Raw genomic sequence first — 23899 nt, 5'->3', positions numbered from 1 at the left:
TTTGCAGCCAAACCTGTTTTGACACTGTATCAACCAGACAATTTTTACAAGTAGATTAGAAGAAACCCCAACACCCTGCAGAGAAGAAGAGACAAGCACAGCTTTGCTTTCTTATGGGACTATGAACACCCTATTAGCGTTAGTAGCATTTCTTGCTCCAGGGTAACTTACACTGTTTGCTATTTTAAAACTTTAAATAAAGATTAAGAGCCCATTTTTATATTCTTTTTCCAAGTATTTTTATGTTCTGTGTTAGCTGAGGACAAAGCTGCAGTTTGACAAGCCCTGCACCAACACTGCTGCCAAAAGCAGCAGCTCTGCCCTCTCATACCACTGGAAAGGACAAATGGGGGGGGGACAAAGGGAGGAGTGCAAAATTAGCTTTCAGAGCTGAGAAAATGAGGACTCTCTTTTTCATTCTTCTTCTGCCTGCTGAAGGCAGGGCTGGCTTAGGCTCGTCCCAGGCACTTATTGACCCATAATTTAATTTGGTGATGTTTCTTCTGACAGCTGTCCCTTGCAAATGATAACTGTCCCCATCCCCCCTGAGAACAGCAGGAGTTGGTAGCTGAACGTGGCCTTTCTTGGCCCTGTCAGGCCATCCCAAATGAAAGAAAATCCCTTGCTTATGAAAGAAAACACTACAGAAGTGACCTTTGCTCCACTATTAGAACTTTATTTTTCAGTTAATTTTAATCACTGGAATTATTGAAGGACTTTGAATGGTTTTGTAATTCTATGGACAAAAAAGCTGGACAAAAATGGATGGTAACACTCTCAAGTGAGCCATTAAAGATGTAATGAGTCATTTAATCACTAAGAGTCAGACCTGTACTTTGATGGTAAGATCCAGTTTTGGGGAGTGATTATCTTCAGACACATCAGAGGGTTTGAATTGCTGAGGAGAGTGTAAAGCCCAACAGAGCCTCTGCCATGGAGTGAGCAGAGGACTCGGCTTTCTTACAGCAAAGGAACTTGCTCATGTCCAGTTACAGACAAATTTTTCCTTGGACTGTTTATCTAGTCTTAAATGGCTCTTCTATAAAACTGATGGTGTTAGAATCCTTGTTGGTTTGTCTCCAATTTATTCCTATCAGCTGTTGCAAGGAAAGCAGTCAGTGTTGTTGTGAAGTAAAAAAGGGATGCTGCATTCCCCAGCCCACTCTGAAAAATCCTCTTCAGAAGAACAAAGGCCATATCAATGTTGCTGTGTGGGGGAGGAGGGGAGGGCCTGGGGGGAAATCATTGGTGTCTAAGAGCAAAATCTGAGGGCCTTGAAGGGAAAAAACAGATTTGCAAACTAGCATGAGAAAAGACACACAAAACTGTAGCTCATGTGGGGCAATATTAGCAGAAACATTAAATTCCCTGAGGTGCAATATGAGCAAATGCATTGATGGGTATTACAGACCTGCTCTTAAAATCACACTTGCCTGGTCACTGTGTGTGACAGTGACCTAAAACTGCTTTCTATAAGAGCTGACCTTCAGCACTGTAATGCAGCACTGTAATGCAGCACTGCATGGGGTTTTCTATTCTTTTTAAATCCTATAGACAATGATAAAATTTATTAGCAAGGTGGCAGAAAGAAGGGCAATTCTAGATTAGATTTGGTACAAGAGGAGACAACCTATTTTTACTGAATCTGAGCCTACTGCATCTGAGACCCTTTAGATGCAGGTGCAGAAATGCTTAATTGATGTTATTTGAATTATACTGCAGCAATCTGTTATGTGAAGAGTATTTATGTATCTTGTCCTCTTCACATGAGACTAAGACAAATGCCCAGGGCAGATGGAGGAGATGATCAGCTGGGCTAATACATGGATCAACATATCATGCCTTTCCAAGGTGGTTACAGATACCACTGAGTATCTGCATTGGAACAAGATGTTGACTTAGTTCCCTTCTATACAGTAATGGACCTGAAGTCCAAGCTGCTGCTAGGAGATGCAGCACTAGCTGTAAATGGAAAAGGAGCCTCTGGGATTCAAAGCTTGGCTCTCGATGAGGAGCCTTGCAGAGCAGAAATGCACTCTTCCACCAGGTGAGCAGCTTCTTTGGCTGTGCCCCTGTGCACTGAAAAGCCACCTGCCCCATGCCCATAGTTGTGAACCACTGGGAGCTTAATTCCTCCTTGGCTCAAAACCTCTCTCTGCACTCTCACACACTGCCTGGATGGCCTCAGGCCCACCCTCACCTCGATATCCTGAGCTCCCTGCAGTGAGGGCTCAAGGGAGCAGCATCTGTCAAAGATGTCTCTAGTAGTGCCAGCATCAGGAGAGAGACTCCAGCTCCCTTTTTCCCTGGTTCCCCCCAGGGTCACCCTGTGTATTCCTGGGTAGATGTAAGTTAAGCCATCTCCATCCCGGATGAACTGTGTCACCCAAGGAGCGCGAACCTTGAGTACTTGTCCCCTGACAGGGAAGAGCTGCTTGTCCCCCACCAGTTGGTGGGCTCCCATGCCTGTGCAGTTGACAATGATGTCATATTCTCTGTGCAGCTCCCACAAGTCTGCCACTTTCCTGGTGTGCATCTGGGTGCCAGCTGCTTTCAACCTGCAAAAAGACTCCAAAAGTGAGGCAGAAAAGAAACCCATATGTAATTATGATGAACATTAAGTAAATGAGATAGATTGCCTTTGCCTTTACATACTGATCAAAACCAAACAATACATAGAACAAAAAGCAAAGAAAATGCCATGGGGGCTCTGTTTGTCATTTATCTGATTTGATCAGAGGTATCTAGCCTGGTAGGGCTGGAAAAAGTACAGCAAGTTGAGCAATTTTAGAGAAGGATCTGGCATCAGACCCTAGGCAAATAGTCAGGTCTTCATGGTCTGATTCATTTCTGTAACAGTATCAATATTTAACAGCCCAAGCAAGCTGGGAAACAACAGATTTACCAACTTGCTCATGCTAGTGGCAGAGCTATTGTCCTACACCCCTTTTAATGTGCCTGTTATATGCTGCCACATTCATTCCCAACTCACCTCCTGAGCTACAAAGCCATCTAATGCCATGTGCCAAGCCCTAATATCCACACTAAGGCTGGGCAGAGGTGGCACAGGACGCCCAGGTGCCCATAATCTTCTGGAGCAGCAGCCAGCAGTCCCCCAGGACAGCTCAGAGCACTATACATACATGTCTGTTCTTCAGTGAAGTCACCTCTTCTTGAGATTAATTTTTGAGTTCAATTTCAAGCCAAATCCTCCCCTGAACTCGCCTGAATTTTAAAGCCGCCCTTCCCTGTGGAAAATCACTGGTATGAATTGGAGTCCCTGTATGCTGTCAGCTGGATCCCATTGCAGGGGGTTTTTGCTGGGGGTTTTAGCATAAGCAAGTCAGGAGACTGGTCTGTGATGCACTAAGTGGAAAATCCCATCCTCTGCAACCTTCTAGCACCTGGCAAAGTCATCAACTCTACTATGAAGGCAGTGGTTTCCCACAAAGCAGTGAGTGAGCCAAGAATCCAGGGCATAGTTGATGATCTGGAGCCTGATGTAGCAGGACACTGAAGCTGTCTGTGAAGAACAGAGGGGAGATCTCATGCAGCAGCTGTGGCTGGGCAGCTTGCAGGACAAGCTCCTAAGAGTTGTAACTGGGACTCTGTCACCACGCCATAAAAAATACACCAATGAAAAAACCTCCTGAAAACTCCTGAATTCGGGCAAGTGAGCAGGAAAAAATTCCTGAAGTCTATTTTTGGCCAAGCAAGGTAGGCACAACAAAAATTTTCCTTGTGGATTGCCAGGAGAATGGTCACTAGGGGTTTGAGAATTAGCTACATGTTTAATATTCTCTCACTTCTCATCACCAGGGAGAAGAGAAAAAAAAAAAGAGCTTGATCATCTCATTAGACTACATCCTTTGAGAAATAAGATGACTACAGCAGGAATAAGGAGGGAGCAGAAATCACATGGCAGATACCAAATGGGTTGTACAACTTAGCTGTCCTGCAGCAGAAATTTGCTTCAGTTAGTCAATGAAACATGACAGATCATGTGCACAGACCTCACATGGCACTGGTGCCACAGGAGAACTCCCAGCCCACTTGGCTGCTACAACAAGAAATGTTTTTTCACATTTTGCAGTGTGATGAAAGGCATCCAAGTAACCAGCTGAGCTGGGAAGTTGTACCTTGGTGTCAGTACACATCTCTTTACTTAACCCCAAATCAGCTTGCAGCCTGTCTCTTTCTCTCAAGCGGATACAGCCATTTGCTCACTTTAGAGGTCCTTATTTGGATTAAATACTTACCCCAGTATGTCCCAGCATGTCAAAGCCCTTTTAGATCTGCATCCCGTCTCTCCTATGGTTCTCCAAAATTGAGGTATTGGGGGGAAACTTAAAAATTTGGAAATCAGCAGATTTTCTAACTTTGATGTCAATCCAGGCATGAACTCTGAAGCCACAACTCCTCAGAGTGAGTGCATCACCCATCTTATGCCGGCAAACTTTTTCAAGAAATTTGTTACAAGATGATGGTATTTAACACTTTGGGGTTTTTTTCGTCTAAATGGATTAAGAAATTACTCCAATTGTTGAACAAATTTGAGAAGAATTGGTCCAGCTACTTCATAAGAGCAAAGTCTTCACAATAAGACACCTTCCTAGATGTGCATATTCTCACAGGCACAGGAGGTATCTTTAAAAACAGAGGGACACTAGAGGGACACTATTTGGGAAGTTTGGCAAATGTGGAGCGGCCAAATGTTTTCTCAGGACATGGCAGGCTCCTGATGTACCTTCAAGGTCTGGCTGGCCAAGCATGGCCCCTGTGGCTATCTTGGCCCTATGCCCAGAGTCACTCACACTCCAAGCCCCACTGTACAGACACACTGGGAGAAAGTGGACATTGCATAAATAGGGCCTTCCACATTTCAGAAAAGTTCTGTATTTATTTCCTGTGCTTCTCCCCAAGCAAGAGCTTGTTGCATGTTCCGCAATGAGAAACAGCCTTTTCCCAGTTTTGTTCAAATCTAAGGCTCTCAAGGAAACTCTGTCTTGTCTCCAGTCCCTCTGCCAGGGTTTCCCCCTGTATGCCCAGGGTGCAGCAAACCCTACCTTTTCTCCAGCCACAGCAGGTAAGGTGGGCAGTCACATTTCAGGGTTGTAAAGGCCTGACCAAATCGGTGCTGTGGGAACTTCTGGAGTTCTGCTTTGGACATTGGTCGAAATCCCAGCACAATATCTGACCAGAAAGGTAACTCTTCCTTGGGAGGGCTTTTAAAGATCTGCCAACTAAAAAGACAGAGAAAAATCTGGAAAACTTCACTGCTATTGCTCTGCCATGTTATGTGTCATGGCAATCTTAGAACAAGCCCAGGAGCTCAGAACCTCTTTCCCCCCATCAGTGCCACTTGGCAAGGCTAGCAGCAACGGGGAAAAATTGCTGCCTGCTCCTGCAATACCTTCTGTCTGGGCAAACAGGCAGAAGGGCAGCACAGCTGAGTGTGAGGGTGGCACACCAGGGTAAATAAACTGCAGAGAGCCCTTCCAGTGATGGTGTACGTACAGAGTGCCCTCATACAGTGTCCCCACCACAACTGCAGACACCTGGCTGGACCTGGTGGGGCCACTTGCACACCTGTTCACCATTCCTCGGGTATCCATAAAGCTACAGAGTGCTCAGTCTCAATACTCCTAAGAGGCAAATTTCTCAGTACATAATAGGCAGCATAAAACACCCCCAACACACACACCCCCCAGTAGAATCCCTGTACCTATTTGCTGAAGCTGGAGGATCCTGCAGTCCCATTCCTATGGAGATGATCCCTGCTGCAAACAGCTAGTAGGTAACAGTGTGAAAAACATTGGTTATTAAAAGATATTTGGTGCTGGTCAGAATTGAGTGGGTTTTCTGTGCACACCTGTTCCTGAATTTTGCCTAAAAATCCATCATATGTGAGCAGCTACAATGCAGTTTCTTGGGAATATAAACATAAAAGCTATTCCTTAAAGGGAATACCCCTGAATCTAGCAAAAAAAACTTGCTCCAGAACACAGCATAAATGTACCAAAGGCTGCCCCAGGGGCTGTTCTTACCCAGAGACCAGGTGAATGCCAGCCTCTGATGCCTCGGCCGAGTTGCTGATGGCAAAAAGGTAAGTGAAGGTCTCTTGGAACCACTGCTTCTGCCTGCGGATCGGTGTGTCTGCATGTGAACAAAACCAAATGTGCAGAGAGGAATAATGCAAAGAGAAGCATTCAAATGAGTATCAAGGATATGGGACAGAAAACACAGGTGAGGGCACCTTTTTTCCTGAGCCTCTATGCACTGCTGCACACAGCTGCATGAGGTGCCATGGGCAGTGCTGCCCTGAATTAAACGAACCTGGGTAGATATGAGGGATGAGCATCCCAGCTGCCACATCACTCGTTGTGTTGGGGCTGAACTGATCTGAAAGGACTGCCACAGAGCAGCTGGGACAAGTCTCTGTGATGCACAGTGCTGTGGACAGGCCAATGACTCCTGCACCCACCACTGCAACCTTGGGTGAGGCCATCTCCAGGATGCAGAGAGAGGAGAGAGGTTCCTACCTGCATTTGGAAACAGCATATCACACATCACTATCATCCAGGGCTACGAAATACCCACATGAGATGTAACATAATCCCTCCCCAGCAACTAATTAACTGCTGCACACAACCAGGACTGTGGTTAGGTTTAAAAAATCAGCTTTTGATATGACAAAAAAGTTTCGAAAAGTCTTTAAGCAGCCACTACCTCATCCTCAGCAGATCTGCTCATGCACCACTAGGGCTTGGGCTGGTTTGGGGAAGGTTTCCTCAATAAAATATGAGGGAGTGAGGCACTCATCAAGTTTTCTATTGTGTCAGGTGCAAAAGGCACAGAGCTCTGGAGAAATTGTTTTTTTTTAAGCTTGTTAGGCCAAAAGGTTACTTGAATATTGGGATCTCCAGCAGTGAGGGCTATCACTGCCTGGGCAGCAGAATCAAATCACACTGGAGGTCTCCAATCCATTCCTGGTCCTTGTACTGCCAGCATGACTCACTACCTTGGACAGATTTCTGGGCATCCAAGGCTGCCATGCTCTCTCAGCAGCACGTGGCAGTCCCCAGGTGCCAGCCAGTATTGCTGCTCCAAGGGCCTGTATTTTTGCCTCTCTCTGCATTACTTTATAACTTGATATATGTCCTGAGCTCCACTCCACTCCTCATCTGCTGATTGCTTCTCTAGGAAGTGCAGTGTCTCTATTTCCCCCTGTTTTCCCCCGTCCTGGGCAAGTCTTGGAGCTGGCACCTGTCCTGAGGAGTGGCACACAGCTCTCAGCAGACAGTCACCTGGTTGCCCATCCCACTGAAGTGCCAGCCTGTGTTCCTGGCCATGGCCAGCTCAGGTCTCACACTGGTGAAGGCACCAAGCAGAACTGAACCATGCAGCTCCATGCACCCTGCAAACTCCCCGAAGCCAGGACTAAATGGGCCCAGGAGAGAGAGACTGGGCAACTTCAGAGGTGATAAATCCTTTAGCAGCTTTGAACAGGTTGAGTAGGGGTGCTCCTGCTGGGTCAGGCACCCCTTCAGTAGGTTACTGCCAAAATCTGACCAAGGTTGTCGGGGGAGGATCCCTTCTGTCTATGACTAATTTTTTCCTGGAATAGCTACAATATTCACTCTCGGAGAGGATGCTGAGTGAGACAGACCTTCAGTTGTGTGCCCTGATGGTTCTGGTTTCTCCTATGGGGCTTGCTTATCAGTGACTAGAAATCCAGCCTCACTAATTGCTCTCTGAGAACTTTTACTGGAAACCAGTGCCTGCATTTACAATGACAGGCTGATTTACCATCTTCCTGTGGCTTTTGGCATCTTTGATGTAAATTTAGGCAAGACAGACAACATGGAACTATGATAGGTCAGGTTTATTTATGAGATCCTTGTTCATAACTGTTCACACAGCTTCTCACTTACCCCTGAGGTTTTACTACTTAAAATTTGATGTCTCTGCTATGTAAGAAGGGAAAGAGCAGCAGGAACTGTTGCCTGTCACTGCATTCCTTCTGCATCACAGCCAAGGGTTGTTACAACCCATCTCCTTCCTCTCTGCGCAATGCTTAAGTTTCTTTCTGTTAATTATCACATTTTCTTTTACAAGCTGACTACAGAAGTGCCTGCACAGCTGAGGAAGAGGACACAGTATGGGGGGGAAAATGGACCCTGGACCAGAACTGCTGGCCTGCATGGCTGACACCCAGAAACCCAGTCTGGAAAAATGCTGTGGGAAGGGAAGAGGGAAAGTAAGGAAGAATGTAAGCAACGATAAATTGAGGGGCTGGGTAATAATTCTGTAATTACTGAGGAAAACTGGTTCTGAGAAAGGTATCGAAATACATCTTTGTGAACAAACCTTCTCACTCAGAACTGGCAGCTGTGGAAATGGCGTGTGGCTCTCAGAGTGCGCAGTGAGCCTCCCAGCAGTCCATGGACAAGCATAGCCCTGCTTTTTCAGCCGCCCTGGAACATATGCAATGGGTACATTATCCACCTGCCAGAGATGTGCTTTCAGTTGTCCCTCACAACTCTCCTTTGCTGAAGCCCTTGGACCATGGTGGAGATTGAATTTCCTGACTGACCTCCCTGTCCCTGGGGAAGAAAGGGGAGCTGTGGCTTGGTGGAGATTCAGGTTTCACAAGTCTACCCAGTTCAGATGGGATTTTTGCAGATGAGCCAGTTTGGTATCAACTGATCCCTGTGCTGCAAAATCCAGTGAGGGCAGGAAGGGGCTGCTGACAGTGATGGAGCCTGTGAGAACAGCTCAGAAGACCATGACAAGCACCTGTTCAATGCACCACTTTTCCTGCCCCTAATGCTGCAGTCCAGGAGCACAAGCCTTCATGCCAAAAACTAAATGGGTGCAAAGCAGAGGCTACACACAGCTTGTATGACTGAGAACAGCTCGGGCTTTGCAGAGCTACTGATCCTGCTTTGAGTGCAAGGCCCACCTATGGCTCTGCCCTGGCAGCACGGCCTGCATCTTGCTGGGTGGAGGGCAGAGAAGGATAAACTATTTTTAGCTGATGTGGCAGCCCAGCTTAGTCCCAGCAGGGCTGACACTTCTCATCCCCTCAGATGGCCTGAGTGTTTTGCAAAAATCAGCATTTTAAAAGCAGATCAGTTGCAGTAGCTCTTGGGGAGGGACGTGCAGGGTGACAGGTATTGTTTAGCTCTCTGTCCCTTCATAGTGTACAAAGAACAGGACAGAAGCCAGAGAGAGTTACCTGGAGCTGTACTCCCCAGCAAGGACACCAGTTTGCCTGATGTGGGTTTCATGTCCCTGCCACCATCCTGCTTCTCCCAGGCCAGAATGAATTCGTTTTAAAAATACCGAGATACTTTGTGACGTGACTTCACCTCCCAACTCCTATAGCTGAAGAGAATGTCAGCCTCATGTGACACAAGGGGGTCTTTATTCTTTCTTGCCTCAAATAGCTGTATGTCACCACTAAGACATAGTGGTGCCAGCTCTAACATCATTCTGGCAGGGGGTAACATGGCCAGTATGGATAAATACACTGATCTCCAGCACGCACACACACACACACACACACACACACACACACACACACACAGAGGAATGTGCACATCCACTGCCAGCTGCAGCTGCAGCCCACGGTCACAGCAGGCTGGACGCTCTTAGCTGGTGTCGCAATCTGGCTGCCCTACCAAAATAAGCATATTTACACACCCAAATAAACAGTGGAAAAAGCCCAGCTGAACTGTTGACCAGAAAATTTAGAACAGGAAGTAAGTAAAGAAAACCAAAACCTGTTATATTTGAAGGGCTTAGTTTGTGTGGGGTTTTTTTTAACTGACTCTCATCATAAGTGCTGAAACACTGTTTTGAATCGTGTGAAGCCTCTGGTACTGGGGAGTAAAGGCTAAAGCTTTTCGGAGCTTCTGGAGAGGCTCCTCATTCACCAGGGCAGCTGTACCCACCATCCCTGTCAGTGCATGCCATGGAATACTCTTCCCCTTTTTTTTTGTTGATCATGTTTGTTTTATCACTTCCTCAGTTTACAAGCACCCTTGGTGTTACTTCCCTTCACATGACCCCAGAGAGGGTTTTTTCTGGGCAAAGACTGATTCATTTTTGAGTGTTTGCTGTGGAGGAGCTCCTGATTTTGGCCTTTTGACTCTGGCCAGGTCCCCTTTCTGCTCTTTGGGCTGCCCTGTGAGATGTACATTTAGGAAGTGGTGCAGGAGAAAGGCGAGGATGATCTTTCCTCAGCGAACAAAGAGCTCTAAAGGCTCCTCGGGATCCCCTCATCCTTTCTGCACACACAGCACTGCTTCCAGAAAGCAGGACTCACAGGTGATCACAGAGAGCCACTGTCACAGGGGACCCCGGAGGCCTCAGCTCCTCCTTCAGGCGGTTTGTTTGCAAGCATGGGACACACCTCCGAAGGGATGGTAGGGATACCGCTCCATCAGCCACCTGCAAGAGCTGCCTTCACCAAGAGCACCTACACACCGAGCGACGCTCTTGCTTTCCTCCCAAACGGGAGAGGAAATCAATCCTCTCTGCGATCCTCTCTCCCCAGGGCCGGCATGTCGCCGCTCAGGGCGGGGAGGAAGGGCACAGGGAGCAGCTGCGATCCCGGGCCTTCCCCCCCAGCTAAGCCCTGCGGGTCACCCCTCCCGCCTCGGTGTGTGGGCCGAGCCCTCCCTGCCCGGCTCCGGGAGATGGGATCTGCCCGCGGGAATTCCCCACGCAGACACGGCGGGTGCTTCCCGGCCCTCGGCAGCAAAAGGGCTCCTGCATCCAGTATTTACTTCTTCACCTAGAAGTACGGTCTGGAAACAACCCAAGCGGGGAGAGCAGGCGATACCTGGTGAGGAGGAGGCCCCCGATCCCTCCTGGAAGAGGCGGCGTCCCGGGCAGCGCGGGGGCCGCCGCACCCTGTCCCGGGGCGCTCCGGGGCCCGGCTCCCGCCCCGCTGGATGAAGGAGCTGTTTGTGCCCAGGCCCAGGCTCGGGCCGCCTCCGGCGCTGGCAGCGCTCCCGGAGCGCCCGGCGGCCTCTGCCAGGGCCGGGCTCTCTGCCACCTGCCAGAACTTTCCCCCCTGATATTCCTTCTGGGGGTGGCGCAACGGGACCCGCTGTGCTGCAGGGAATACATTGTCCTTTTCCGTCCCTCACAGGCAGTCATGTTCTGAGTGCTTTGGAGCTGCCTGAGGATTGCCACAGCGCTGGAGCAATGGCTTGAGCGGCCAGGAGGGGAACTCCAGGCACCACAGGTCGGTGCGGAACGAGCGTGCTCCTGCCAGACCGCAAATCCCCAATGAGCGCAGCCAGGCAGGGCTGTTTTCAGCACAAAAACACGAGTTTGTCAAAAACAAACCTCTCTGCAGGAGCTCTAGGATGAAATTGCATGCCGTACACCCCGGTTTATTGCCTCAGGGGCATTAGCCGTTGGCAGGATATTTTGGCTAATATTTGACAGCCTGAGCATTCGTCCCTGAACACTCTGAGCAGAACGATGTTTGCCGACCACTCCCCTCCAGCCCTGTCGAACAGCATTTGCAAAGGATCTTCCAAGCAGGTGCCTCTTCTCTGTTGCCATTTGAATTCAGACCAGCAGCTATCCAAAGAGTATCTGTATGAACAGCAGCAGCGTGCGCCACACACGGTGGATTGTTCTTGCCTCCCAATCTAGCTGTGCTCTGAAAACTAAAGCCATGATACATTACACTTCACTGGTCTCCGAGATACATAATTTTTTAAAGGATTTTCCCTTCAACAGTGACAGGAATAAGGCATAATTCTCCCAAATTATAGTATGGCTTGATTTTTCTGAGTGTTCTGAAAATAGGGGATTAAGACAGGGAAGGCAGAGGAACAGAGGTTTGCTTGTTTAGAAGTTAAATTTTTGGTGGGCCTGTTGTATAGTAAAATAAACACGGGTCTAAGTCATTTCAGGGTATCTACAATAGGTTTGGAAAGGATCCTTTCACATATGGAAATCTACAAATATAAACAGAGGTTGCAGTTCCAGCTAAGATAAAAACTGCCTGCTACTTCTCCTCCTGAAATTCTACTGCGTATTGCTTAGAACTTTGCCAAATTTGAATGATTTGGATCAAAACATTCTGTGACAGATGTTTGTGCAAGTCTGAATGTTTCAGGGAATTTTCAGTCTGCTTTTTCCTGAGAATAAGATGCAGGAAATTCAAGCTGGTTTGGGATACCTAATCTAATAAAGAATCTTCTATGGGCTAAAGTACTTTGCAAAGGTGAACAAACACATTGTGTTTGGTAAAGTGCAAGTCATGATTTGTCTGTTTGGGAAGAGACTGCCAGCCTTCTGGCCCAGAACAAACACAGCCCTGATTGTACTTGGAGCTCTCCCTGAACCATGACTGGCAGTGGCATCCCAGCACAATACCAACCCAGCTTGAGCAGTGCTTAAGAAGTGTTTCCTTTTACCTTAGCACTCCCTTTGTTTTGTGTGCTATCCTGAACAGAGCCATAATGATGGGCAGAAATTACTTCTCTGAACACAGCAGTGCTGACCAATTTCAGATCTTGTGAATGGCATGCACCATTTATCTGCCACTTCTTTAACCAGTTCAAGTCAAGCATCAGTGTCCATGGCAAGTTACTCTTTCAGCAAGGAGTTTCCACTGTGCCTCATTTTGCTGTTGTCTCACGTTATTTACTTATTTCTGGGGGGATTCTCTCTCCACGAGGAAGAACCCAGCAGTGATGACATTCCTATTGAAAAGATTTGTGAAAATGTTTACTGAGCGATAGCCCAATCATTTAGGATGGTTGTTTTGCCATGTTCCTGATTACCTCAGTCAAAACCACTTTTTAATCTCATCACTGGCAGTGAGGCTGTGGAGACAGTCTTTACAAGAATCACCTCATGATGCTGTTTTGTTCTTATTCCTATGCAAGTCTGTTCATCTCCATGTGGAAGATTATGAGGCAATGTTAATAACCGAATGCCTATGAGCATTCCATAGCTGGATCCTACTTATCTGCAACAAATACCCAAGCAGTATCCATGGCTTATATGTTAGCCAGGAATGCAGGGACAGAAGAGTGGGTTTGTCACTAAATGAGATATTCCCCATTACTTCTGATTATTCATAAGTCTAGGTTAGTAATTTTTTGAAAGTGTTGTTTTGTCCAGAAACTGGAATCTGTAATCACTTTTGTATACCAGTCATACTAAAAAGGATATTTCCCCATATGAAGTGTATACTTCTTAGGCTTGATTTTTCTGAGCTTGATTGAACTCAGTGCTCTTGAAATCAGTCTATCAACCTTGATTCAAGTTTCTCAGCTTTAGCAGCAACTATTTGGACCATTCACTCCAGTTACTTTCAGAGAGGAATGTAAATCACCTGGCAAGGAATGCATTAAGCCTTCAAAATGCAAATGATGAAGCAAAGCAATGAGTGTAACTTGATCAGAAAACACAAGATTAATAAAATATGCATGGAAAGTTGAGTCATTTGCACTAACTAGAGATTTAAGGGAAGAATAAAGAGTTTCCTGAGACACTCTAAGGGGACAAATAACAATAGAGCTATGAATTGCTGCAAATCTTATTTTCCTTGCACTGTCAGCCCACTCCAGTTCCTGCCTGAGGAAGCTATAGTTAATCTTCACATGCACTGAACACCACGTGCTTACAAGTACATTGTTCTGTCATTCCTGTGGTCACCTACTCTCTCTTCTGGTAACTCACACCCATTCCACAGTATCTGCAGCTATTCTTGTCACTACTGAATGTGTCTGAGGGACTACTGCTCCAGTCAGCTTATACAAACAAAGGCAAGAAAGAATCATGTTTTTCCTGCAACTGAAATGCAAAACATGTCACATTTTTAATGCACCTTTTGTCATAGTCACCACTTAACACATTACCCAAATCTTGGTTTATACCTGCAAAGACAAACAGGGAAAAGACACACACATGATATTTGCCATCCTAGACCATAGGATCTCCATGGAATGCCAAAACACCAGCCAGGCCTCTTTAAGGGAGTGTGAACCAAATGAAGAGTTGGTGATAGAAGTTCATTTAATCAGGTAAAGGTGTAAAGATTAAAAAAATGTGTGTTTGACTTTATTCTTGCACATAATTGCAGATAATAAATACACATTAAAAAAAACCCATTAAAATATATTGTATTAAGTCCACAAATTCTGGGCAAACTAACTTTCCTATGAGTACATACTTCCCCTATGTAACCAAAAGACACATTCCATGTAGTACAGAACCTTGTACCAAATTATGGGGCTATCAGAACATATATGTGTTTTAGTCTTTCTTCCTGTGACAGGTAACTAATTGTCAGCATTGACTAGAATTTTCCCTGATAGAATAAACTCAGTTTTTGTCAACACTCTATTTTCTTTTTAGTTCGTGTATCTAATATCTCCCTCAGGAATCTGTTCTTGGATTCAGACAAACATTTTTCAGATGTTTGTACAGGGCTCAGGATGAATCCAGAGCCTCCTTTCTGCAGTCACAAATGCCTTTCTGGACCAAGAGCCCATGGCACAAGTGAGCTCACCTTTTCCTAAGCCTTTCCAAAAGGCACTCACAGGCCATGAACACTGCTGAGCACAATGCCACAGAGGCTTCCTAAGTGACTGCACCTAAGGGGTTGGTAAAATAAACCTGTAGAAGACACAGAAGAATGCCAAAAAGTCCTTTACTCCATCCCAGAACTGGGATGTCAGGCCATTTGTCTTTCCACAGAGCCACTACACAAAAGCCCTCAGCCTTCCAGGAGGCTTCACCCCTTGTTCAGACATTCAGGGTACCACCCAAAGCATATCATAACCACACATGATTTGCATAGCATTTTTTTTCTACATAGTTGGTTAAATTACAGAATTTTGCACAGAGAAATTGAATGAAGCTGTTGAAGTAGAAAATATATCTTTTTGTATAGCTTAAAAATACAAATTTGAAATACCAAACACATGTACTTATTTTCCCTCAGTTATCATTAAACTCACAATAGTTGCTCTTATTGTTATATTTAACTCAGAAAGGTATGTCCTTAACAAATTGCAAGACTGATAAAACTGGATATCAAATTTCAGACAAAAATATTTGCCCATCATGCAGTAGTGACCAGCAATTAAGACAGATAAGGACTCTAATTCATTATCTCATAGAACCACTATGTAACTCCAGAGACATTGATGAGCACAAAAAAATTTGCACTAAGATAAGGATGACAAATACAAACATAAAAGGACTTGTGAACTGAAGTGAGAAACTGTGAAAATTAATTCTTCTTATGAGCACTGAAATGAAAATATGCCCCATAGGAACAGAAGCATTTGTTCTCAAACTCAATGTTCTCTTGCAAGAGGATTTAAAAAATCTATGAATATTTAAGAGAAAAGAAATCAACTCACCCTGATTTTCCTGCATTTATAATGCATGACTAGTGTTAAACATATTTTTGCCCATATGGAAAAAATAAGCAAATAGAAATGCTAGAGACATAGAGATGATACATGCTATTTCCTTTTTTTAAAAGTAATACTCTTCCTCAGGTTAAAGAATAGGATACCCCAAGGCAATCTCTATGCTATTGATGCATAAAATCACAAAAGATGTACCTGTAAATCAACAAACATTTTATTTCCAAGGAAAAACAGTAACATCATTAGTTCAGGGAAATTCAGGGGTCATTTGAATTAAACACCAAATACCAACTGACTTCAGTGACAGGAGGAAATGGCTTTTGGGGTTAAACCATCAAGCTGCATTGTGGTCTAGACTCAATTCAATTTTGGTTGTAAGCAGTATCAGTATCATTGTGTATTTAACTTCCTCCTTGTTCTTTTCTTCACCTTATGTGTACTGATTACACATGACCAAATCCTGAATCCCTCAAGCCAAAGGAACACAGAATATGCTTTGGATGTTCTTGGCAGGGTAAGACCAAAATCAGTTACTCAGCACATAAGGAAGTAGAAAATTTAATTGTAAATATTCTTTTAATACCTTGTTAGAAATAGACTGTACGTTCCTAAAAGTTATGAGTAGTGAGTTTTAAGATAGAGTTTTGAGATATTAAAAGAGGGAGTATCAGTGTGAAAGATCCCCAAAATAAGGAAAGAATTTGGAGCTCTGTGTGTGGGGAGGGTGGTTGTAAGGCAAGACAGTACCAGTGTAATTCCTTGTTAGGTGTATTGCATGATGGTGTTTTTTTAGCATGATTAAACCCTTATTTAAGGCTGGGCAGGAAGAGTTTGGCAGTAGATCTTGCAGATAAAGAGAACTGCTCTGCTCTGGGAAGTGGAGGGAGACCTGAAAGCAGTGGAAGAATACTGGGTTTGCTCTTCAGCAAAATAGAAAACCACAGCATGTGAGTAATCTGATCTTCAGTCATCAGAGTATGTATTTAAGTCATTCTCAGAATAATGATGGGATTACTCACAGGGGGAAGGTTAAGTGCTTTTGCTGAACTCATATCTGGATAGAAGCCACAGTATTCTATGCAGGTCTTTCTGGAGGTTTTCCCTGCAAACACTGGAACACCCACAGAATTGTAAGAAGCATGAAAACTCCTTTCTGCTTTCTATGTAATTATCTCAGAGAAACTCCCTAAACTTAAATTTACTGATTTTTGCTTGCTTTAAAGCATGTTGGTCCTCATATAGGTATTATTTTCTCCTAATACCAGGACCAAATTCTAGGACAGTGCAGTGAAGAAATAAATCTTTTATAAGGGGATATAAACCATTATTCTGGTTTCAGAAGTCATTGAAACTAATAAAACTGTGCAGATATAATTGAAAAATGTGGCCATTAATTTCTACAATTAGAATATCTACAGTATTAGAGATATCTTTTGGGGTGGGTACATGGCAAAGATGAAGGAAGACTTGTTTTGATGAGACCATGCCATGAGAATAGGGGCCTAAGAGGGGAAAACACTGATTTCAAACCAGGGAGGACTGAATTCACACAACCCAGGCAAGAGAGGGCTGTCTGAACCTCAGCACACAGATGATCCTGTGCTGCCCACCTCAGACCAAGGGTGGTCAAGCAGAGGAGATGCAGATCTTCAGACAAGGAAGAAACCCCCAGCTCTAGAGATAGACTGAAAAAGGGGAGGTGGGAGAAAGCCATAAAAGAAGCAGCCAGAATGATGCATTCCTATTTATCAGTTTTCTATGGTCCAGAGTCATAAAGCAGATCCACTGCACCAACAATAAGTGTTGATGCACACATGAGGTGTAGCAGCAGTGGGATGTTTTGACTCTGACTAAAACTGTTTCTATTGATCAATGTCCTCCAGCTACCATCTTTTAGATTCTATTTTTCTAACTGGTTTTGTGTGATATAATAAGGAAAAAATTAGTTACAGACAGCTGATCTATGAGAAAAATGGTGAGTGGAAACCGTTTCTACCAAAAATTAATAACTAAATCCACTTCTGTGTAGAGAGCCTGAATAAGAGCCATATGCCATTTATTCTTTTCCACTGAGGACTATGAAGACCTTCCTGGAGGCATTTGGCAAAGTTGCTGGTCTAGCTCTTAGAAGTTATGAAAAATCTGATGCTAGATCTAAGCTGAAATAAGTGAGAAAGGGTGCACTGAAATAATGGTCTGGAATGAATATGACTTTAAATGGGATCAGACAAGTTTAGTTTTACCTAAACTAAAACAGTAGTAGATCCAGTGAACATTTTTTTTCTAAACCCCTAATAAAAATACATTTGCCATTCAACAGAATGAATATACAAACTATTTGCACATTTTGCAAACTTAGTATTATTTTTTCAGTCAGAAGCCGTGCCATAGAATACTTTCCTTTTGTTAGCAATGGCACCATTTCTAGTAGAAAACTTGAAAAAAAGAGAATAAATTAGTTTAAAATTATTGATATGACCTGATGCAATGAAAAGGCTTCTCTCTTGAATTGTAACAGAGTTTCCTGTGTTCTGAAGTCTCAAGCCTGTAAACTGGCAGCCGCAACAGGAAGAGACCAGGCAGGGCACTTTGTTGTAGGTTTACAAATCTAACTGCAGAAATGTGAAGCAAAGAATTGGCTTATTTTTTTTACATACATGTAATCAGGTAGGTTCCAACATTTACAGTAATCATTCCAACTGGTCACAGCAAGTCAGTTTAAAGTCTGGGTAAGTTTGATAAGGGATCTAGAAATCCTATCAATTTTCTGCAGTAACCCAGTCACTTTGAAAAGGTTTCATACAATTCCTCTATTGAAAAGGGGAAGACAGAATACAAAGTAAAAGGCACAGATGTTACAGAACGGTCACATTTCTTGAATACAGAGATCATATAAATTATATAGATTAAAATTGGGAACGGCCATTTTGCTGCTGCTTTATTTGTCAGTGCTGACTCTTTCTTGACCAAACATCTCTATCTTTTCTGATGCTGCACCACTATGTGCTGGAGGAGTCTTTTCTGAACAGCTTTTCTTGTTTCTTCCCATTTCTGTAGCTTCCACCAAAGTATTAGTCAATGGTTTTCCCAGTGTTTCTGGAAGCATTATGGTTAAGATTCCACTCAGAAGAGCCATGATTCCAACAAGCAACTGGAAGAAATAAACAGTAGCTGTAAAGGTAAATAAGTCTTTCAATCTGACCATAGTTTTGATCTTGCTTGAGAGTAAATCTATAATAAAGTACAAGAAACTGTAAAGCAAAGATCATAAGTCTTAAATGTTGCCTGTATAAAAGATCTGTCTTTTTTGTTGCATAAATGAAAAGATTATGCAGCAGAATTAATGAATGAGCAAGTGAAGTGTTTTGTTCACAAGGGATCAATACAGTGCAAGCAGGAATAATTCTGTCTGAGTAAATTTGAGTAAACAACACATATTACCTTCATTGAGTATTTCAGTATCAGGAGTGTATTTAAGAACTGATTCTAGGATTGCATACATTTTTTACAGGCATGTTCACAGAGCTACAATTTCCCTGCCACCTGTAATCTCAATTCACACTCCAGCTCCTGTGTACCTGTACCTGTGTGCTTGTTCCTTCTCTACACAGCCAGATTGGAATTTCTCAATACGGCTTTTTGGCCCAGAGCCACAGAAGTACACATCTGTGCTCAGGAGAGCTCTTCAGCATCTGCTAGCTCTCAACAGGAATACTTTGCTACACTCACTTTCAAAGAACTGTTAGGAGTGCAGGCATCTACTCTCATTGGCACTGCGATCACATTTTGGATTTGTCCATGGTGTACACAATTCCACAGCAGTACCATAAGTGGTGCAAGGATCAGGATAATGTGGGGTCAATAGAGAAACACTCACTTGTTCCAGGAATATCTACTCTTTCCATTCACATTCCCTTCACACAGACATTTCTATTTCTTGTTCAATGACACCAATTCCCACTTTGCTTCTCTGAGTACAGAGCAGCATTAAACCCCTGACAGTCCTCCAATACCAGGTTATAAATGACCTAATTCTCTCCTGATAGAAAAGCTTTCACACAGAACATCATGCCTGGTCTCAGTGTTTTTCCATTCTGTGACTGTGAACTTTGATGCTGTACTATCCTTATCTTGCCCTGTGCTGGTTCTGAAGTCTGTCCTTTGCTTAATGCATTCTTTCCAAGGGTGAGAGAGAACATTTGGAATCACTGTGCCTACATCTCATACAGAGCTTGAGACAAGAGCTGCCCAGCTACCATCTGCAGCTAAGCCAGATTTTAAGTCAGAAAGGTGCTTTAAAATCAGAATTCCCTACAGTAACCTTGTTATTTGCCTGCCCACGCACTATGCTGGTTTTGCTTCTCTTTCCTTCCAAAAAAAAAAGAGGAATTTGTTTTGTGTATTCTTTTAGGAAGCAAAATGCACTGTTGCTTACCCTCCCTTTTGCTTTGCAATAAATATAGAGCCAGATAAAAAAAAATACAAACCAAAATTAAAAAAAAAAAACCCAAACTGTTAAATACTACAAACTACAGTGAAAATAAAAGTCATGGTCTTACCATGAAAGTTTAAAAAAAAATACTAGCAGTAATAGGACTAGAGGAAATAGCACAAACTGAACGAGATCCTTTTAGACATGTATGTGGCAGGGATGATACTTAAAAATATATTCCAAAATATTAAAATCTCATCTCTGAGTGTCAAATTTCTTCTCTATTATTCAGACATGATTTTCTGCCATGGAAAGACAGGATAAATTGACACATGGCAGCTATTCCATAACATCCTCTTTTATGTACACCCTTTAGTCTGTCAGAAGTTTATAACTGAGGATATTGGAATCTGTAAAGGACATTGAATCTCAGGGACACCCATAAATTTGGAGTGTATGAGAACTGGGTCACTAGTGGTACTCAAAAGAACAAGCTTAAAGTAACACTATGTGCTTTGAATATGTGTGTCTTTTTTCATTATTCTTTTTAGACACTTGGCATTCTTCTCATGTTTTCCCTCCTCATGAACCTACCTCTCATTCCCCTGAGAACTCTCACTATTCTGTAAGTGTACACACCACCATCTTGCCTTTTCATCTCAGCTCTCATAACTCTATTTCATCCCATGTTAGTTTCCTTTTTTTTTCCCTCTTATGTGAAAGCTGCTGCATGCTGAGTAATTCAGTACATTTCCCTTCTCCCTGACCCTTAAAACCTTTTCCAGTATTTCCTACAACAGACAGAGTATGAAACAATCAAGTCACAGTGTATTAATTCAAGGACATCTACCTTTTCAAGGGCAGTAGCCACAGTTATCAATGAAGGGACTCACATTTAGTAAAAGCAACTCTTCTGCAGTCTTGGCACATTTCTTCATAAGGCATCTGACATAATTTAACCCTCACTACAAATGCATGCATTTTGTATGTATGTATTTACTATTTTAAATACACAATTCAGTATCAGAAAATGTTCCCTTGATATTGTCAAATGCTTGTGTGTACAAAAAAAGTGTATTTGCGTTATTGTAGTATTTAAGTATGTTAAAGTTAATTTGACAGGCATACATGGTTAAATGCATTGTGTTTTCAGGGTGTTAATTTGAAATCTGAATTTTTGCTTACTCAAACTCTTAGAGTGTTCCCAACACTTCAGTACAACCAACAGCTTCTAACAGATACCATAGAAATCTTCAGAAAATATTTACCATAATTTTTCTTATGTCCTCTTCCTTTTCTGCAGCAACATTTATAATTCTGCAGTGGTCTAAGACTGGGGCTTGATATATATACTCCAGAACAAAAGATAATTCTAATTAAATATCCCTACAAAATAATACCTTTACTTCTGAGAACAAATTATTATTAAGTGTGCTATTTATATTTATAGGTATATTTATATTTACATTTATAATTATATTTACATCTGATGGCTCTAAATCAATCTAAAACGTGATCTTATTGACAAAATTCCTACTTCAACAAAAAAGGTTATATTTCAACATGAAAAACCAATAGTATTTGAGTGAGGGTTTGTAATCAAACCCTCATTTATTAACACCACTGTGGGCTTTTTAAATTTCTAATTTATGTTTTTTCTGAGAGAAAAATCAACCCTGTTAAAGAGCTATTGCAACATAACTCTTTAACAGCTGAGAAACAGAAATAGGTTATATAAGGAGCAGTTGTTTTACTGCACGTTTTCTATAAAGTTGTCACATGAAAAACATACTTGGCAAGTTATTCAATTTATAGACTTATCAAAGATTTATAGCCACCCAAGATGCTTGCAGTACTCCCAGGTGGCATAACTGTGCATGAGGCTGAGTGCCAAACCAACAGCAGTAGTAACTGTTCAACAGTGTGTGGTGTTTGCAATAGATCAGCGTGATGTGTATCAGTTTACTTACAAATGTAATCCATTTGATTTCACTTCCATTCCAAAACACTTACTTGACCTGAGACTTGGCACGCTATGCTCCAACTCAAGACAAGCCTATTTAATAAATTGACAAATGCTCTATAACAGGAGCTAATAATGGAAACATTTTCACTGTGAACTACTTCTCAACTTTACAAAAACTCTGGATAACTTGTGTACCCTGAGAGTTATTCATAGCTGAAATAATTCCTGTGTTTATACTGCCATTTGCACTGCTCTCCAAAACATATGAGCACTCCCCCATCTGTGGTTTAACTGCAGCACTTCTGCACAGATAAATCTTATTTCAGACAGTAAAGGCAAAATGCTGACAAGAGGAAAAAATAAATGCTCTCCCATGACCACTCTGCTGTGCAAATGTTTCTTTGTCTTTTCTGGGATCATATATTGGTGGAGACATTGCTAAGAAAGAAAACATTTTTAGGAACTTGAAGAAATAAATTCATTTGTGGTCTCCTTCATCCTCTTAGTTTTCATCGAAGACAACCAAAAGTAATTAATTTAAGTAATGAAATGAGCTCACAAGAATTCTCTGCAACAATCTATAATTAAAGATTTTTTAGTTGCCAAATCAAAGGGACACAATGCCCTTGTTTAGGAAACTCCAATATGGTGGATAAAATTTGACTAAGAATGCCAGGTTAAAGACACATCCCTTTACACTTTCACTTTCTGACATGTATAATCTGCATATAACAGCAGTGCCCTAGTCACAGTGAATTCTAAGGGGTTTTTGAAAGAATTGAAACAATTTTAAATCATTAATAAACATTTCTTTACTTAAAAATTTAATGCAAATTTTGGAATTCCATCTGGTTTTACATATATAAGCATAATTTATGCTTCAGAAGAAAAAATGGATTGAATTGCTGCAGGATTTCTAAGCACCAAATGCTTTGTAACAGAAATGCAATGAAGAAATGTGATTCATATGTGAGTAGGGAACACATAAAATATTTTGTAGTAGTGGATCTACTACATAATGCCCAAAGTACACAAAGGAATGGTCCTACCTCTCTTTTCTGGGGCAACTGGTGGTAAAAGACAAAACCTAATGGTAACCATTTCTTTATCTTTTTCTATCTCATGAATTGTTTTGTTCAGTTCTGGTGAAAAACACAGAACAGGAACTTTGGGACAGGTGTGGAGAACAAATATAGTAAGCACAACACCTTCCTGATCTTTTGGGAGGCTGTTCCAAAGATGCAACATCCCAAAGAAGCCATGGAAAATGTTAAGGCATGATGTAAGAAAATCCAGCTACCTGTGGTTACTTCAGGAATGGAAGAATTATGCCTTTGAAAAAAAGTGAAACTAAATCAGGAGCATGGTCAAAAGTTGCTGGGCCTGCAAAAAAGTCTGGACTACAACACTTCCTAAATGTTACCTGGTAAGTGCAGAATATTTTTATCAATTTTATGCTAGGATTCAGAGCATAAATATTTTTCTGTCTTCTATTATAAAACCTTTTCTGAATATTTCAGTGATTCAAAGTCTCTCTTTTGCTTTAGCAGCATATTTTTAACAATATGAGGCTACTAGAATTTGGGACTTGAAAATTTCAAACTAGAATGGTTTACTCAATTTTCTTTTTGAAATAAATGTTCAGCTTTTGCTTCATTTGTCACGTGAAAAACATACTTAGTAGTAAGATACTAAAGAGGAAAAAAGTGACACATACGCTATTCAAAAAATATTCGCCATTGAAATAAATACCTACAAGTGGCATGAAAATCCAGATACTTCTCAGATATACACAGAAAGGAGCAACCACACTTCCTACACGGCACATCATGCTTCCACTTCCAACAGCAAGTGATCTACACAGAAAAGAATTTGAGTAAGAATCTGGCAGTTAAAGGAAACAATTAGAAATGCACAGACACTTAAAACATCAGTAAGATTTGTGTCTTTAAGCAATTATACTAAGAAGCTGTTGCCATGCCAATGTAAATTTATATTGTGGTGAAATTCAGCTGCTTCTGTAATTAAGATTAAAAATATAATTATCATTCAGCACAGATAATGGGATTAATAACC

At 42.5% G+C, this 23899-nt stretch overlaps 2 protein-coding genes across 3 annotated transcripts in view; both read right to left on the bottom strand.

Annotated features, from left to right (window-relative positions):
• Window positions 1-655: 655 nt before the first annotated feature.
• DDO (D-aspartate oxidase) lies at window positions 656-8476 on the bottom strand. Of its 2 annotated transcripts, XM_066545811.1 has the most exons (5): window positions 8371-8476; window positions 6337-6542; window positions 6048-6156; window positions 5067-5243; window positions 656-2558 (listed from the first exon to the last, which is right to left on the bottom strand). In XM_066545811.1, the coding sequence occupies exons 2-5, from the start codon at window positions 6506-6508 to the stop codon at window positions 1991-1993; spliced, it is 1026 nt and encodes a 341-aa protein (XP_066401908.1). In that variant the 5' UTR covers window positions 6509-6542; window positions 8371-8476; the 3' UTR covers window positions 656-1990. The 2 variants fall into 2 exon arrangements, with proteins under 2 accessions (XP_066401908.1, XP_066401909.1); XM_066545812.1 differs by lacking the exons at window positions 6337-6542; window positions 8371-8476 and adding an exon at window positions 5726-5790 and having other exon boundaries at window positions 6048-6140.
• Window positions 8477-14040: 5564 nt separating this feature from the next.
• SLC22A16 (solute carrier family 22 member 16) overlaps window positions 14041-23899 on the bottom strand; it is a 35728-nt gene continuing 25869 nt past the window's right edge. The window contains exons 7-8 of the mRNA XM_066547110.1: window positions 23580-23679; window positions 14041-18576 (exon numbers count right to left, since the gene is read on the bottom strand). Of these exons, the coding sequence (XP_066403207.1) occupies window positions 18364-18576; window positions 23580-23679 (313 nt within the window). The 3' untranslated portion in view covers window positions 14041-18363. The remainder of the gene's footprint in view (window positions 18577-23579; window positions 23680-23899) is intronic.

Source organism: Molothrus aeneus, chromosome 3 (genome assembly GCF_037042795.1).
Source record: "Molothrus aeneus isolate 106 chromosome 3, BPBGC_Maene_1.0, whole genome shotgun sequence".
Taxonomy (NCBI): Eukaryota; Metazoa; Chordata; class Aves; order Passeriformes; family Icteridae; genus Molothrus; species Molothrus aeneus.
This window is presented reverse-complemented; position numbering and strand designations above follow the sequence as displayed.

What these genes read in the sequence shown, in the direction of transcription:
- DDO (XM_066545811.1), bottom strand. Translation starts at nt 6,508, where the DNA reads ATGGCCTCACCCAAGGTTGCAGTGGTGGGTGCAGGAGTCATTGGCCTG. An exon ending in GGCATTCACCTGGTCTCTGG is followed by an intron (nt 5,244 to 6,047) that starts GTAAGAACAGCC and finishes CTGTCTTTTTAG; the next exon opens with TTGGCAGATCTTTAAAAGCC. An exon ending in CTGCTGTGGCTGGAGAAAAG is followed by an intron (nt 2,559 to 5,066) that starts GTAGGGTTTGCT and finishes GTCTTTTTGCAG; the next exon opens with GTTGAAAGCAGCTGGCACCC.